Consider the following 16,577-nt stretch of genomic DNA (forward strand, 5'->3'; position numbering starts at 1 on the left):
AATTTTTTTCTATGAGATTATGAAACATGTTGATATTTTGTATAACACAGTTCAGACGCAGAGTGCAAATGACATTACTATATTCAATACATTATGTCATTTTGAGTCAGCTGTTTCTGAAATATGAGAGAACATTGGAAGGTGTCGAGTTTCTGTAGATGAATGTTTTGCTCCTTCAAGAAAATGTTCCAAATATAGCACTCAACCTAATCTTACAACAGATAACAAAGAAGTGTGTGACATTGTGAGAAACAAACTGAAAGGAAGGCAGGAAACTCTCATGTATTCAGTATCTTCAAAATTATTGATCTAAAAAAGTTTGCTTCTTTCAAAGAACATTTCTATTAGTCAGTACTTTTTCAATAAGATACAGTCCCTGTATTTGCCACTACAAATTGAAAAATGAATTGACAGTGATTCATCATAGTGATACGTTTAAATGCATTACATTGGTTTGTGAGCTATTTACTTTTCTTGTGGAACATTCCTTCTGAGAAATTGTTCACTGAAGTGCACAAAACATTGCAAATTGCACTAACTGCTTGTTTCAACACCAGAAGTATAGTGCAGTTTCAGCACCTAAAAAAGAATGAAAACCTTCCCCATAAACAGTATGGACCAAGAAAGTCTGAATCCATTGGCTGTTTGTTCCATTTGTAAAGAAGAAATAAGTGAAATTCCAAACTTCAACAGAATAATTGACATGTTTGCCAGTCGGAAGCATAGGCATGCACAACAGCTGTATAAGTAACCTGCCAGCATAGATACGCCATTAGTTAACATGCTAGTTGGGTAAAATACATTTGAAACCACTCCTAACCAAGGTTTTTTCAAGAGTTTTTGCCATAAGCCAAAAGCCAGGAGGGTTCCTATGTTTGCTCTCTGGTGCATTCCCAATGGGGAAGAAGTTACATGCTTCCTCCCACAGTTACACTACAGAAACATACCTAGAATAGATATGAACATCAACAAAAGGAGAGCATGCAAACTTCAGTTTGAACCCAAACAGTTCCAAACCCGTAAAGTTATGCAATAAATTGTGTCACTACAACACTATCTCACACACCTACAAAAGTACATGGAAAATCAATGAAGCTGGTGGACCAGACGAACTATAGTATTTTACACACACACACACACACACACACACAAATAAATAAATAAATAAAAAATAAAAAATATTGAGTTCACATCTGTATATATTTTATTATTAGCTACACTATTTCTTCGATTATATTTATAACAGCATATTTCGAATACGTTTAAGCATTATGACATAAATGAAAGTTATATAATGAGCCCTTCACAACAGTTCTGTTGCAGAGTTTTCTAACTTTTTGTGTGGGCCCCACCAACAAAAGTGAGCACAAGTCGCCACTGCATTCTAGGTAACTCAGGTTCCACCAGACTTGTTAACAGCTGTAGGATCTGTATTGTATGATACAGTTCAATATTCCCAGATAAAAACATGGCAATTTGTCTTTCTGTATCAGAAATTTGATAAGCTGAAAAGTGTAACTGCAGTTGTTGGTGTTCAGCACCCACTCTTCATGTTCTTAGTTAATTGATGGAAAAGTGGCAAACACAGGTGTTGTGGGAGACATCCCACATACACTCACTAACACTTACACTGCCTGTAGTGTAGCTGTTGTTAGTGCCTGATAACCCTGTGTGGTTTGTGTTAGTAGTTATGCAAATGGTGCATAGTTGAAGAATCCACATTTTCATCTAATTACGAATATGTTCATGATCCGATTTGTACCCATCACAGATTTCATCCATGTTGCCCCTCGTGTGAAGGTGAACTACTTAAGAGCTAGCAGGGTACTTGCCCTGGTTTATTTACAATTAGAGATACCTACAGAATTCTCCTCAGAATCAGTGCAAACTAAAATAAGTCCATATTCTAAAGCAATATCCAGTCTGTACCTTATCAGAATTACTCCTCTGACAATTACAGTCCACGATAGTGTCACCTAGCCAAACTGGGTGCATACTTTCTGCACACTCCATATGTCATATCATAACTGACTTAGACATGTCCTGGGCCAGCTTATATGCCGGATCCTAGTGTGGTCTCTTTAGAGGGCATGCTGGATGACAAGCTCAGTCTGAGTAGTGGCGCCATGGCGGTTGACAGTAATGTTACGTCAGCTACTCAGTTTCCATAGTAACACCATGTGATGTAATTATAGTTTTACTCTCTCTTCTGCTTAAAAATAGTCCAGACTGTTTTAAAATGGACTATAACAATTGTAAATATTGCACCAAAACTACAAGATCTGTAGTTAAACAGAGAACTGTAACTGCTGTAGATGAAACATCAGATTTACAGTACCCAGTTCAGTGACGGGCCACACTTTATTTCTTCTCCAAGGCTATTACTCGTCATTTTTCCATTTGCTTAATTTTGAAGTAGTGTTAATAAATATGGTAAAATATTATTTGACTTTTAAAAATTCAAATGTTTGTTGTTGTGGTCTTCAGTCAAGAGACTAGTTTGATGCAGCTACTCTAACCTCTGTAGGCTTCTTCATCTTTGAGTAACTACTGCAACCTAGATCCTTCTGAATCTGCTTAGTGTATTCATCTCTTGGACTCCCTCTACCCTCCGCACTTCCCTCCAATACTAAATTGGTGAGCCGTTGATGCCTCAGAATGTGTCCTACCAACTGATCCCTTCTTCTAGTCAAGTTGTGCCATGAATTCCTCTTCTCCCCAATTCTGTTCAATACCTCCTCATTGGTTATGCCATCTACCCATCTAATCTTCAGCTTTCTTCTGTAGCACCACATTTCGAAAGCTTCTGTTCTCTTCTTGTCTAAACTATTTATTGTACATGTTTCACTTCCATACATGGCTTCACTCCACATAAATACTTTCAGAAAAGACTTCCTGACACTTAAATCTATACTCAGTGTTAACAAATTTCTCTTCTTCAGAAACACTTTCCTTACCATAGCCAGTCTACATTTTATATCTTCTCTACTTCGACCATCATCAGTTATTTTACTCCCCAAATAGCAAAACTCCTTTACTACTTTAAGTGTCTCATTTCCTATTGTAATACCCTCAGCATCACCTGATTTAATTCAACTACATTCCGTTAACCTTGTATTGCTTTTGTCGATGTTCTTCTTATACCCTCCTTTCAAGACACTGACCATCCCGTTCAACTGCCCTTCCAGGTCCTTTGCTGTCTGTGACAGAATTACAATGTCATCGGCAAACCTCAAAGTTTTTATTTCATCTCCAGGGATTTTAATCTCTGCTCCAAATTTTTCTTTTGTTTCCTTTACTGCTTGCTCAGTATACAGATTGAATAACACCAGGGTTAGGTCACAACCATGTCTCACTCCCTTCTCAACCACCTTCCATTCATGCCCCTGGACTCTTATACCTCCCATCTGGTTTCTGTACAAATTGTAAATAGCCTTTCACTCCCTGTATTTTACCCCTGCAACCTCCAGAATTTGAAAGAGAGCATTCCAGTCAACATTGTCAAAAGCTTTTTCTATAGCCTACAAATGCTAGAAATGTAGGTTTGCCTTTCCTTAATCTATTTTCTAAGATAAGTCGTAGGGTCAGTATTTTGCCTCAGGTGCTCCAACATTTCTACGGAATCCAAACTGATCTTCCCCGAGGTCGGCTTCAATCAGTTTTTCCATTCGTCTGTATAGAATTCATGTTACCATTTTGCAGCCATGCCTTATTAAACTGATAGTTCAGTGATATTCACACCTGTCAACACCTGTTTCTTTGGAATTGGGATTACTATGTTCTTCCTGAAGTCTAAAGGTATTTCACCTGTCTCATACATCTTGTTCATCACATGGGAGAGTTTTGTCATGGCTGTCTCTCCCAAAGCTATCAGTGGTTCTAAAGGAATGTTGTCTCCTCCCAGGATCTTGTTTACACTCAGCTCTTTCAGGGCTCTGTCAAATTCTTTATGCAGTATCATATCTTGCATTTCATTTTCAACTACATCCTCTTCCATTTCCATAATATTATCCTCAAGTACATCGCCCTTGTATAGACCCTCTATATACTCCTTCCACCTTTCTGCTTTCCCTTCTTTCCTTAGGACTGATTTTCCATCTAAGCTCTTGGTATTGATACAGGTTGCTGTTTTTTCTCCAAAGGTCTTTTTAATTTTCGTGTAGGCAGTATCTATCTTACCCATAGTGATACATGCCTTTACATCTTTACATTTGTCCTCTAGCCATCCGTGCTTAGCCATTTTGCTCTTCCTGTCAGTCTCATTTTTGAGATGTTTGTACTCCTTTTCACCTGCCTCATTTACTTTATTTTTAACGCATGAATAACAGTGTCTCGAGATGATTGGGTGTTTGCGTGGTCCTCATCATTTCATCATCATTCATGAATGTGGCGAGATTGGGCTGAGCAAAGGTTGGGAATTTGTATGGGTGCTGATAGCCATGCAGTTGAGTGCCCCACAAACCAATCATCATCATCATCATCAATAAAAGTTTTGCATTACCTCGGTTCTGAGAGTTCCGGAACCTGTTCATAAAAGTGGAACAGAGATCAACATAGATATTTTTTCTGCCCTTTTTATTGCTTATGAAAACCACACATTGCATCTTGTACCACCATACAGCGAGATCTTCAGAATTGGTGGTCCAGATTGCTGTACACACCAGTACCTCTGATACCCAGTAGCACATTATCTTGCATTGATGCATGCCTGTACTCGTCACAGCATACTGTCCACAAGTTCATCAAGGCACTGTTGGTCCGTTTTGTCCCAGTCCTCAACAGCGATTCGGCATAGATCCCTCAGAGTGGTTGGTAGGTCACGTCATCCATAAACAGCCCTTTTCAGTCTATCCCAGGCATTTTAGATAGGGTTCATGTCTGGAGAACATGTTGGCCACTCTAGTTGATTGATGTCATTATCCTGAAGGAAGTCATTCACAAGATGTGCATGATGGGGGCAAGAATTGTCATCCCATGAAGATGAATGCCTCGCCAATATGCTGCCGATATGGTTGCACTATCGGTTGGAGGATGGCATTCACGTATCGTACAATCGCTACGGCGCCTTCCGTGACCACCAACGGCATACGTTGGCCCCATTTAATGCCACCCTAAAACAGCAGGGAACCTCCAACTTGCTGCACTCGCTGGAAAGTGTGTCTAAGGTGTTCAGCCTGACCGGGTTGCCTCCAAACACATCTCCGACAATTGTCTGGTTGAAGGCACATGCTACACTCACCGGTGAAGAGAACATGATGCCAATCCTGAGCAGTCCATTCGGCATGTTGTTGGGTCCATCTGTACCATGCTACATGGTTTCATTGTTGCAAAGATGGACTTCACCATAAATGTCAGGAGCGAAGTTACACATCATACAGCCTATTGCGCACAGTTTTGAGTCGGAATACGATGCCCTGTGGCTGAACAAAAAGCATTATTCAACATGTTGGTGTTGCTGTCAGGATTCCTCAGAGCCATAATCCATAGGTAATGGTCATCCACTGCAGTAGTAGCCCTTAGGCAGCCTGAGCGAGGCATGTCATCGACAGTTCCTGTTTCTCTGTATCTCCTCCATGTCTGAACAGCATCTCTTTGGTTCACTCTGAGAGGCCTGGACACTTCCCTTGTTGAGAGCACTTCCTGGCACAAAGTAACAATGTGGATGCGATTGAACTGCGATGTTGACCGTCTAGACAAGGTTGAACTACAGACAACACAAGCCGTGTACCTCCTTCCTAGTGGAATGACTGGAACTGATCTGCTGTCGGACCCCCTCCATCTAATAGCCACTGTTCATACACGGTTGTTTACCTCTTTGGCCTGGTTTAGTGACATCTCTTAACAGTCAAAGTGATTGTGTCTGTGATACAATATCCACAGTCAACGTGTATCTTCAGGAGTTCTGGGAACCGGGGTGATGCAAAAGTGTTTTCGATCTGTGTATATTTTTCCACTCGTCAGTTAAATTCAATATCTCTTCTATTACCCAAGTATTTCTACTAGCCCTCGTCTTTTTACCTGTTTGATCCTCTGCTGCCTTCACTGTTTCATCTCTCTAAGCTATCCATTCTTTTTCTACTGTATTTCTTTCCCCTATTCTTGTCAGTCATTCCCTAATGCTCTCTCTGAAACTCCCTACAGCCTCTTGTTCATCCAGTTTATCCAGGTCCCACCTCCTTAAATTCCTACCTTTGCAGTTTTTCCAGTTTTAATCTACAGTTCATAACCAATAAATTGTGGTCATAATCAACATCTGCCCTTGGAAATGTCATACAATTTAAAACCTGCTTCCTAAATCTCTGTCTTACCATTATATAAGCTGTCTGAAACCTTCCAGTGTTTCCCGACTCTTCCATGTATACAACCTTTGTTCATGATTCTTAAACCAAGTGTTAGCTATGATTAAATTATGCTCTGTGCAAAATTCTACCAGTCAGTTTCCTCTTTCATTCCTTACCCCCAATCCATATTCACCTGCTACTTTTCCTTCTCTTCCTTTTCCTACCATCAAATTCCAGTCCCCCATGACTATTAAATTTTCAGCTCACTTAACCATCTGAATAATTTCTTTTATCCCATCATATAATTCTTCAATCCCTTCATCATCTGCGGAGCTAGTTGGCATGTAAACTGTGGCAGGTGTGGGGTTCAGGTCTAACTTGGCTACAATAATGCATTCACTATGCTGTTTGTAGTAGCTTATCCGCACTCCTGTTTTTTTTTTTTTTATTCCTCATTAAACCTACTCCAGTGTTACCCTTATTTGATTTTGTATTCATAACCCCGTATTCACGTCACTAGAAGTCTTGCTCCTCCTGCCACTGAACTTCACTGATTCCCACTATATCTAACTTTAACCTGTTCATTTCCCCTTATAAGTGTTCTAATCTACGTGCCTGATTAAGTGATCTGGCATTCCACACTCCGATCCGTAGAATGCCAGTTTTCTTTCTCCTGATAACAACCTTCTCCGGAGTAGTCCCTGCCTGGAGATCCAAATCGGGGACTATTTTACCTCCGGAATATTTTATCCAAGAGGATGCCATCATCATTTAACCATATAGTAAAGCTGCATGGCCTCAGGAAAAATTATGGCTGTCGTTTCCACCTTGTTCTCAGTCCTTTGCAGTACCAGCACAGTAAGGCCGTTTTGATTAATGTTATAAGGCCAGATCAGTCAATCATCCAGACTGTTGCCACTGCAACTATTGAAAAAGACTGCTGCCCCTCTTCAGGAACCACAGGATTGTCTGGCCTCTCAACAAATACCCCTCCGTTGTGGCTGCACCTACAGTATGGCTATCGGTATCACTGAGGCATGCAAGCCTTCATACCAACGACAAGGCCCATGGTTCTCGGGGGGGGGGGGGGGGGGGGGGGGGGGGGGTTAAAAATTCAGATAAATGATTAATTTTTGCTACAAAGATTTCAACTGAATTTTGAAAATCTGTAAAGTTACCTGTTGGACAATATGAGGCAAACAGTAAGGGTGGAAAACGAGAATAGATTATTATCTTCAAGTACATAAACAACAAATAGAATTCAAGAAAATGAGAAGAATGTAGCATGCCACTTTTAATGAAGTCTATCATTTTGATTTTGATAGGACTGTGACAACATGTCCAGGATGCAGGCTGAACAACAGCCGAGCGGAAACCAATTACACACTCTTACAAGAGAAATCATAAAAATTATCATGTAGAACAGGATGAACAGTGATGATTTTAATTTCCCAAAGTGTGGAATGTTTGCTGAAGATAATTGAAATAAATTGAATAAAGTGACAGAAATGAGTGTTAAAATAGGTGTGTGAAGGATACACTCAGGAATTCATGAGACTTGAAGTTCATGAAAAGTACAAAAGAAACTGGGGAAGGCAGTTGCTACATAATCTGGAAATCTAAGTCTGGATCAATTCGATAGTAATTTTGTTGCAAGAGCAAGCAAAGATTTAGGTTTTCTTATTCGATGAATGTGCCAATAATGAAAATTTGGTCTTACAATCACTAGGCTATTCATTAGAACTGATACTTGCTGTTACAGACATATAAACCGAGCTGAAATAAGTCTCCCACACATTCTGAACTCTGTACTATTTGATTAGTTCTCATCAGATTAGTTGTACACTATGTGCCTCTAATTCCTTTCCTTTCAGATTTTTAAAAAAAGATGTTACTCGTCATTAAAATGTATTATTTAAAGCAGATTTCTGTATATGTATTAATGGAGTTTCCTTTCACTGTGTTTTAAGGCTGGCCTTGTTGTAGGAGATATGATCCTCGCTGTTAACAAGGACACACTTCTTGGGTCTGATTATGATTCAGTAAGTACAATTTATTTAGAATCAATTTGTTGCATTATTTAGTAAAAGCAGTGTTCTTAAAAATTTAATTCTTTGTACATACTGTTCTTTACCATTAGGTATTACTGAAACTAATGTTTGTATGCAAATGTAAGATACAATGATAACACAATGAGCTTAATTTATTTTCATTGTTAGTGTGCACTATTGCCTTGTACCCATTTCAAATTTAGTTGAGGTAAACCAATCTCATGTACTCTTTTTGTTTCCCACAAAGGCGGCATCACTTCTGAAAAAGACAGAGGGTGTGGTCACACTGATTGTGTGCAACCCAAACAAAGCCAAGCAGGAGGAGGAAAAGAAGAATGCAACTGGAACTCCATCACCAGGAGAAAGTATGCCAGTTCAACAAGCATCTTCTCCAACACCAAAGGAGCCGGAGAAGCCAAGTATGTCTTTTGGGGGGAAAAAAAGAAAAGAAAAAAAAACAGTGACACACATCTCAAAGCAAAATTAAAACTTGACACTGTGTCCTAACATACAGAAAACCACTTGTTTATTTTGAAGGACTTATCAAACAATTTAATTTTTATTTTCAAAGTTATTTTGTAGTACCAAGGAATTTATTCTCATCTACACATATGTGACGTTGAAAATAAAGCGAAAAAGGTTATCTAGTTGAAAGGCACTGTAGTGTGACTTATTCACAAATTTTAATTTGGAGGTAAAATTATTATGTATTTAATGACTTGTAGCATAAAGAACGTCAAAAGGTTTATAGCCACTCTAAAAAATTATTTATCTGAAAGACGTGTCAAAGAAGAAAGAAGTGATGTGACATTAATTAAACTTATTCTGTGAAACTCGTTAGAAAGTATGTGGTAGTGGATTCTTCCTGTTGTGGGACTTATCAGTGTTGCTACTGCTATACACTGATGAAATGTCAAAAGACTGATTGCTTATGTGTATCTGAGCAAGCTGTTGTTCGTCTGTTTTTATTTACATACTTTCTACAGGAGTGACAATTAGATGGCTGAAGAACGCGCATAGATTTCATTTTGAGAAAAGTCTGAATATCTTTTCGAGCAATTTTCTAAATAGGTTGGTGTGGCAACATCTTACAGTGTCTTCTAGTTGAAAATTTTCCAATAATGTGTGTTACTACTTCCTGCATAGTGAAAAAGTATGTAATCATTGTGCTGCCTTGCTTTGTATACACCAACTCTCAGCTCTCGCTCTGACTTAATGGATCCAACAAAGCTGAAGACTGTTTCATTGTGTGTCATACTTAAGTCTTGAGACATTTTTAATGTGAGATTATTAATTGAAATGAAGCAAGAGACAGACTTTTCCGTTTTGAAATTTTTTTGGTGAACTGCATAACAGACAACAAGCTCTATGAGCTGTGAAAAGTGAAATGTACTTAGAAAAACCAAGAAACAAATAATACAGTGTCAAAGGAGACAAATCTTTGTTCATCTTGTAGCAGTAGTCATTATTAATTACCTAAATAGACTGTCCCATAAGATCGCAACTTTTGAAATGCCCATTATTTCTGTTCTAGTAAGCTGGCAGCATTGGACATAAATGGAACACTTTATAATGGGACAGTGTGCTATCTTAGTGAAAACTTGTTAATAGTGAGGTGAATGAGTTGTGCAGAAATTTTTCACAAACTTCGTGGAATGTTTGGTCAATGTAATGCACAGAGTAAGGTGACTATGATGAAACTGATTGTTAATTTTGAGAAACTCAGTTTGGTTGTGGACATTAAACCCTGAGTGATAATGTTGCTGTGAGTCCAGTGAAATCTATTTAGTGATGTTCACAACAGCAGGCTATTCCCAGAACCAATGTGAAGTAAATTCTGAAAGAGATCTGCACTTTTGGACATATTAAATTGAACTAACACAAAAACTGAAGACAAATGATCACAAAAAGCTCTGAGCATTTGTTCATTGGGTCTTTGCAAAACAAAGAGGGGACAACAATTTTATCAAGAAAATAATGTTCACTGATGAGGTGCGCATTCTGTGTAATGTCTTCAGGAATTAGCAAAATTGCAGGTTTTTATGAACAAAAAACCCTTGTGTTATTATGGAGAAACCATTACTTGCACACTGAGTTAATGTCTGGTGTGGGATATGGGCTGAGAGCTTAATTACGCTGTACTTCTTTAAAGATAGCATCGGAAATGAATTAACAATAGACAGCAAATGCCACTGCAGTATGTTAAGAGTGTTTTTGTGTTCTAAACTGGATTGTGTGAAAGCTGAAGAGGTTAGACTTCAACAAGATGGATGTTCTATAGGAGATGTTTCTTGGATGGGTGGTTTCTCGCAATGACAGCATGAACTGACCTCCCAGATCTTGTGATTTAACCCCATGTGATTTCTTTCTGCGGAGGTATTGGAAATCTCCTGTGTATGCCAAGAAACTGTCATCAATTGCAGAGATTCACTTTGTAATTTCAAACTAGAAGTGCAAGAATACCGAAAAATTATGGAAAATTTCATCAAAGCAACAAATGTGCACCTGCTGAGTTGTGGATGGCATTTGACTAATATCGTACTCCATACATAACCATAGATAGCATACACTGCAATAATATATAAATTACTTAATTTTATCAATAAATTTATATAATATTATGCACTTGAAAGTTGTATTCTTTATGGGGCACCTTTTGTATTGAACATCCTTATTCATTTCTTTGACTGGGCATGTCTCTTAAACTAAGAGAAGATACAGATACTACATCACACATTTCCCCCAAAAAATCTCTTCTTTGACCACTAATAGAAACAAGAAGATAGACATAACAGCAATTTAACAACAAGATGAAAATAGGTCATATAATGCCATGGCATAAGACCCACAACAATACAGAAAACCAACAGTGACAAAAAGATTGATAGTAATCAGGAGCTCAATAGTGATGAGAAAAGTAAATTAAAAAGCGACTGTTTGTTGGAGGGGGAGGGGGTGGAGGGAGCAGTCACAAAAAACATCCTTGAAGTTCTAAAATAAGGACAGTTATCAGTGGCCAGATGAAAATGGAAGAAAAAAGGAAAAGAAACGTGAAGAAATATGGAACAGAAGAGAAAAGTTTTATGACAAATGTGAACAAAATGTTTACTAGGCAAAGAGGTTGAGACACAAGTGAAGGAAACAGAAACAGAAGAGGGAAGTGAATAAAAAATTTCATGAGTATGGCTGCCACTCTTCTACCTGACTACTAAATAAAGAACCAACCAGAATTATAGAAAGAAACATTTTTATTGTACTCGGCCTTACTGGTTTTGATAAGCACTTAACAATTTCAAAAGTTTGTAGAGTTAAGTTTTAAGCGAGTAGACCATTTCTTGGCTTATAAAAGTTTCCTTATTGAAGTTGAACCGTTCTTCATTATTAACACATAATTAGTTTACAGAGATCTGTGATAAGTGGTTGTCTGCATCGTTCCCATTCTTAGTTGGACATAATCATTTTTATTATATTCTCTTCCATCACCAAGAGTGTGAGCTTGGCAGGCACTGATGTGAGTCATACTGGGGAGTGTCTTTCTTCATCATTGTTCTGACTGTATCTTCTGATCTTCACCTGATTGGATCTGTTGCAGTTTGCTATTACATAGTTTTCAATGACTCTTCAAGTTCTGGTCTACTTAAAGTGCAGAAAATTGTATGATATCCACATGACACACACAACAGTCCTTATACCGATTGCATGCTGTGAACTTGGAAAGGTTTTTTCTTTTCAAGATAATTATGAAAAGGCACTCCATGTACAGTCTGTTATATCCTAGCCAGTCCGGCCAACCGAGCCCGCTGCCAAAAGGTTGGCAGCATCAGTCCGGACGCCGTCCGCACAAGCAGCGCCAGTGATTAAGGAAATCGCCGCAAGTCTGCGCGCGCCACGACTGGCTTCTTAAGCACTGCCGTCGCGAGCGCTAGTACAGTTCTGGATTCGGCCGCTGAGTTGTAGACTCGCCACCGCAGTGTGTACTTGTTAGTCAGTGGGGGTACATCGCAGCCGAGTTGTTATTTGTCGTCAGCCGACGCTGACCTAGCTGCCCGACTCGAACTAGACCGATTGCTGTAGAGACAATGTTCACCACTGTGTTTCTGTATCTACGTAATAAAGATAAGTACCGACTTTCATTCAATCCGAGTGTTTGTGTTTTCATTTCTTTGTACACTGTTCCAGCGGACCGGTCGGCCCGCTACTAAAAGTGTGGCGGTGCTCGTTGCTACGAAGACCGCCACAAAACAGTCCAACTGAAATTACTTGTTTGTAGACACTTCATACTTTAGACATTAGTCTCTCCAATTGGAGCTCTCAGCACCACACACAGACTGTCTGCTATTGCTAATACACTGCAACTAAGTGTAATTTCACTTGCAGTTTCGAGTACTAGAGTGTTCTTCTGTAATCTGCTATTGAGCACTGCCCAGCAGCTTATTTAACTGTTGTTGTGAGCAAAATTGCATTCCATCCGTGTTGGCAGCCTGCTGTCTGCTGTGCAGGCATTAACAGAGGGGCAGCTGACAGCTCATGTGCTAACAATGTAGTGCACCATGGCAAACATCAAACAAGTAGTTTTAATCGAAGAGTAGGCACATCGCTGCTCATAGTTTCTTAAACAGTTCTCTTAAATTATGCCAATTATTGTCTTCAGTGACCTTTGGAATGGAGAAATGCCGTTCGATAAGAACAAAATGTTGAGTTTCAGTAAGCATTTTGCAACTACTATGGTGTAAGTTTGCCATCTGTAACATACACCATCATCCAAAAAGTTCAGAAACTGATTTTATTCCTTGTGTACAGGAAATGTCAGCACAGTGATTATGGTGTCAGTTAGAACTTACTATTGTAAACAGCAAATGTGCAGTTGACCTGTATGTTCTGAGCTCGCAGTGTTATGTAGTGGACATGTAACTGTAGTGTGTCACAATCTGCAGTGGAACAACATCTCTAAACCAAGTGTTCAAGATATCCTCCAGAATTGTTCGAACAAGAAAAAAGTATGTGCAAAGTTTTCCTTTCGCACTCCTTGACTTCCAAACAAAAATGACAATTTGTGGATGCCTGCCACAACTTGATTGAAGTGGAGAACATGAACAGTTCTTTTCTCGAAAAAATTATCACAGATAATGAGACTTGGTGTTATCAGTATGAACCTACCACATATAGACAAAGGGCAAAAATTCACATGATGGGTCAACACTTTGACAATATAACTGACATTCAAGCCAGGGTGATGTGTGAGTTGAATAACATCTCAAAGAGGATTTTTCGTGTAGTCTCGCATGGTTTTATTAATGTTCTGTTCATTGTATTCAAGTGTTAGGAGATTATTTGGAACAAATGAAGTCTTGAAACCACCATCTTCACATTTCTCTATTCTTTACTAACCAGTCTCAAAACATTTTTGGGTATGTCAGGTGATTGTGATATTGTACAGTGGCACTAATTCAGTTTCAAGGAGGTATGCTCAAGCAGTGGAGAAATCATTACTCAGGATTTACAGCTATTGTCTCAAGGTGGAGGAATTCACTGCCTGCTATTACTGGTACAATGCTTAAGGGATAAACATGTTTTCATTTGGCACATGGTTATATCTTAGTTTTCGTTCAGTGAACATTCTCCTAGTGGATTTCAATAAAGGATTGCACATTCCTGAATTATTGCTATATTCAGTGCCTTACATTACTATCCTCTGCCTCAACAAAATGCAGTTTTTATATTCGCAAGTGTGTTTCGTGTTTCATAAGGAGGAAATCCCAAGTGCAGTACTCCAGGAAATGCCAAAACTAGTTTAATGTGTGTTTTTAAAGTTGTGTGGTTCCAAACCTTTTCAATAGATTGGCAGTGGTAGATCAGAAATTTTTTTAGGCAGATAGTTATATTGTGCTTTTAACTGCACGAATAAGGTTAGTAAATTTTTTGAAAATTTGTGTGATGTAAATTATACCATTATTGATTATAAATTTACATTTACTTTGTGGTTGTGTTTGGAGAATTTTAATGATGTCTTTTACCATTGTCCCCAGGATTTGAGCAATTTTAGGCCACATTTATCCTGGAAGTAATTTTATTAGTGCAAGTGGCACACTGTTGAGAGCATTCATGGCAGTAGTTGTTTTTGAGCTTTCTTGCATTGTATGTTTAATATTGGAATTAACCTTGTTTGAAATGTCTTCTATCTTTCAGGATGACTGCATATTATTTGTCCTTTTTTCAGTATTCATCAATGAATCAGATCTTGAAAGACCATTAATAAATGCAAATATTATCATTAGTTTGTTCCTTCTGACATATCCATTATTGCTCAGCCGTGTACATAAAATATTATTTTTTCAATACCTGCAGTTATGGTTATGTAAATGTTATCTGCCGTCACATGCTTTCATAGCGTTAACTTGTTTTATGGATAAATTGATGAGGACTGAGAAACATTGGCTGTTCAGCTTTGCAGCTGTTGCATTTCATTGTAAATACTTTTTCAAGCACTTGAACATTGTGTGGGCTAAAACCATGTAAATATGCAAAAAAAAAAGACTCCTTTTACTGAAATAACATTTTAGTAGTAACATGCTTCTTCGCTTCATCCTTTTTTCCTCAAATACTGACTTGAAATGACATCTCCTTTGTGACCTTTATCACTGGCCGGTTTGTGGGAGCGTATGCATGTTGAAATTCATTCTGACACACAAAGATTGCCTACAAGTGCATAATTGAACTTTGTCAGTGCTGTGGATTGATAAATAAAGATCAATTACAGAGCTGTAGCCAGTGTTTATGCAACAATGAATTTCTGCAAGTACATTCGTGCTGCTGTGTGCAGCTTCCATTAAAGTTTTCATGCAGTTTCTTCTACCTGGCTGTAATGTAACCAGATAGTGGTGTGGATTTCCTGCTCAATATTCTATACAAAAAATATCTGGTTTAAATTTCATTGTTCTTTGTGTTCATTGATATCTTTCATGAGTGGTGGACTTTATACCAACACAAAGGTTCATCCATTTCTTTCTTAAACATTACGTATCAGATATGAGGCAGAATCCTCCCACGAAGTCACTGTGATAAGGTGCTCCATTGTCACAATTCACCCATAGTTAGATAAGTTTCTGAAAAGATTTGAAAATTAATATTCTGCTCTCTCTCCCCCCTCTCTCCCCCCTCTCTCCCCCCTCTCTTTCCCCCTCTCCCCCCTCTCTCCCCCCTCTCTTTCCCCCTTTCTCTCCCCCCTCTCTCCCCCCCTCTCTCCCCCCCTCTCTCCCCCCTATCTCTCTCTTCCTCCCCACTCCCTCCATGTTAAACCTTCCTTCAATATCATCTTCTTTTGTATGTTATCATGTCATGTCATTTCAGTAATTGGAGATGTTTTATCTATTTTTATGTAGTTTGTATTTTTATGATTAACTTTCTGAGTTTAAATGTTATGCTGTGAAGCTTTTTTCCTCAAGGCATTTTTATTGTGACACTGCACTGGAATGTAGCATAAGCATGTGTATATTAGTCATGCACTGTTCACATTTTTTTAAAATTTTATTCAGAGTTTGTTGCTTGGTTCTGATAATGTAATTAATGCCTGCACTGCTACTGTGTGTGTTAAGTTTTTACGATTATTTTGTTTTGAAGAATCATGAAATGTATGTGCTTGAAGAAGCCTGTAGCAACAAACTGCCTGAGTACTGAAAAGCCGCCAAGCTGAATTTGTGAATTGTTGCAGCAGATACATTTTATTTCCTATCTTCCATTGTTATTCACAATGCACAATCAGCACTTTTTATTTATTGGGTGGTTTTTTGATGGAAAACTGATGCATGTACTCTGCAAAAAGGCGGTAAGTTTCTAATCAGTTGGATTTAATGTAATTCATTATGAGACGAATGTCATTTCTGTTCTTTGTCATCTTCTTAATTGCATCGAGAACACTCTTAATTAATTAATTAATTAATTATCCCTTGTATACAAACAATAAATTTCTACGTTGGAAATACACTACTCAGCCAGAACATTATAATCAGCCATCTAGCAGCATGTTGGTCCATCTTTATCATTCAAAACGACTACAGTTTTCAGAATGAATATTCACTCTGCATCAGTCTGTGCGCTAATTTGGAATTCCCTGGCAGATAAAAACTGTGTGCCAGACAGGGACTTGAATGTGGGACTTATGCCTTCAGCTATAAAAGGCAGAGGTCCTAGATTCGAGTCCTGGTGCAGCACAAAGTTTCAGTCTGCCAGGAACTTTCAACCGCAGTTT

The 16,577-nt window shown here is 38.5% G+C and overlaps 1 protein-coding gene across 1 annotated transcript in view; it reads left to right on the plus strand.

Annotated features, from left to right (window-relative positions):
- Positions 1–16,577, plus strand: part of LOC126188636 (multiple PDZ domain protein) — a 1,242,986-nt gene that overhangs the window by 1,094,559 nt on the left and 131,850 nt on the right. The window contains exons 18-19 of the mRNA XM_049930237.1: positions 8,252–8,323; positions 8,580–8,751. Coding sequence (XP_049786194.1) covers positions 8,252–8,323; positions 8,580–8,751 — 244 coding nt within the window. The remainder of the gene's footprint in view (positions 1–8,251; positions 8,324–8,579; positions 8,752–16,577) is intronic.

The sequence above is a fragment of the Schistocerca cancellata genome, chromosome 5, assembly GCF_023864275.1.
Source record: "Schistocerca cancellata isolate TAMUIC-IGC-003103 chromosome 5, iqSchCanc2.1, whole genome shotgun sequence".
Lineage (NCBI taxonomy): Eukaryota > Metazoa > Arthropoda > Insecta > Orthoptera > Acrididae > Schistocerca > Schistocerca cancellata.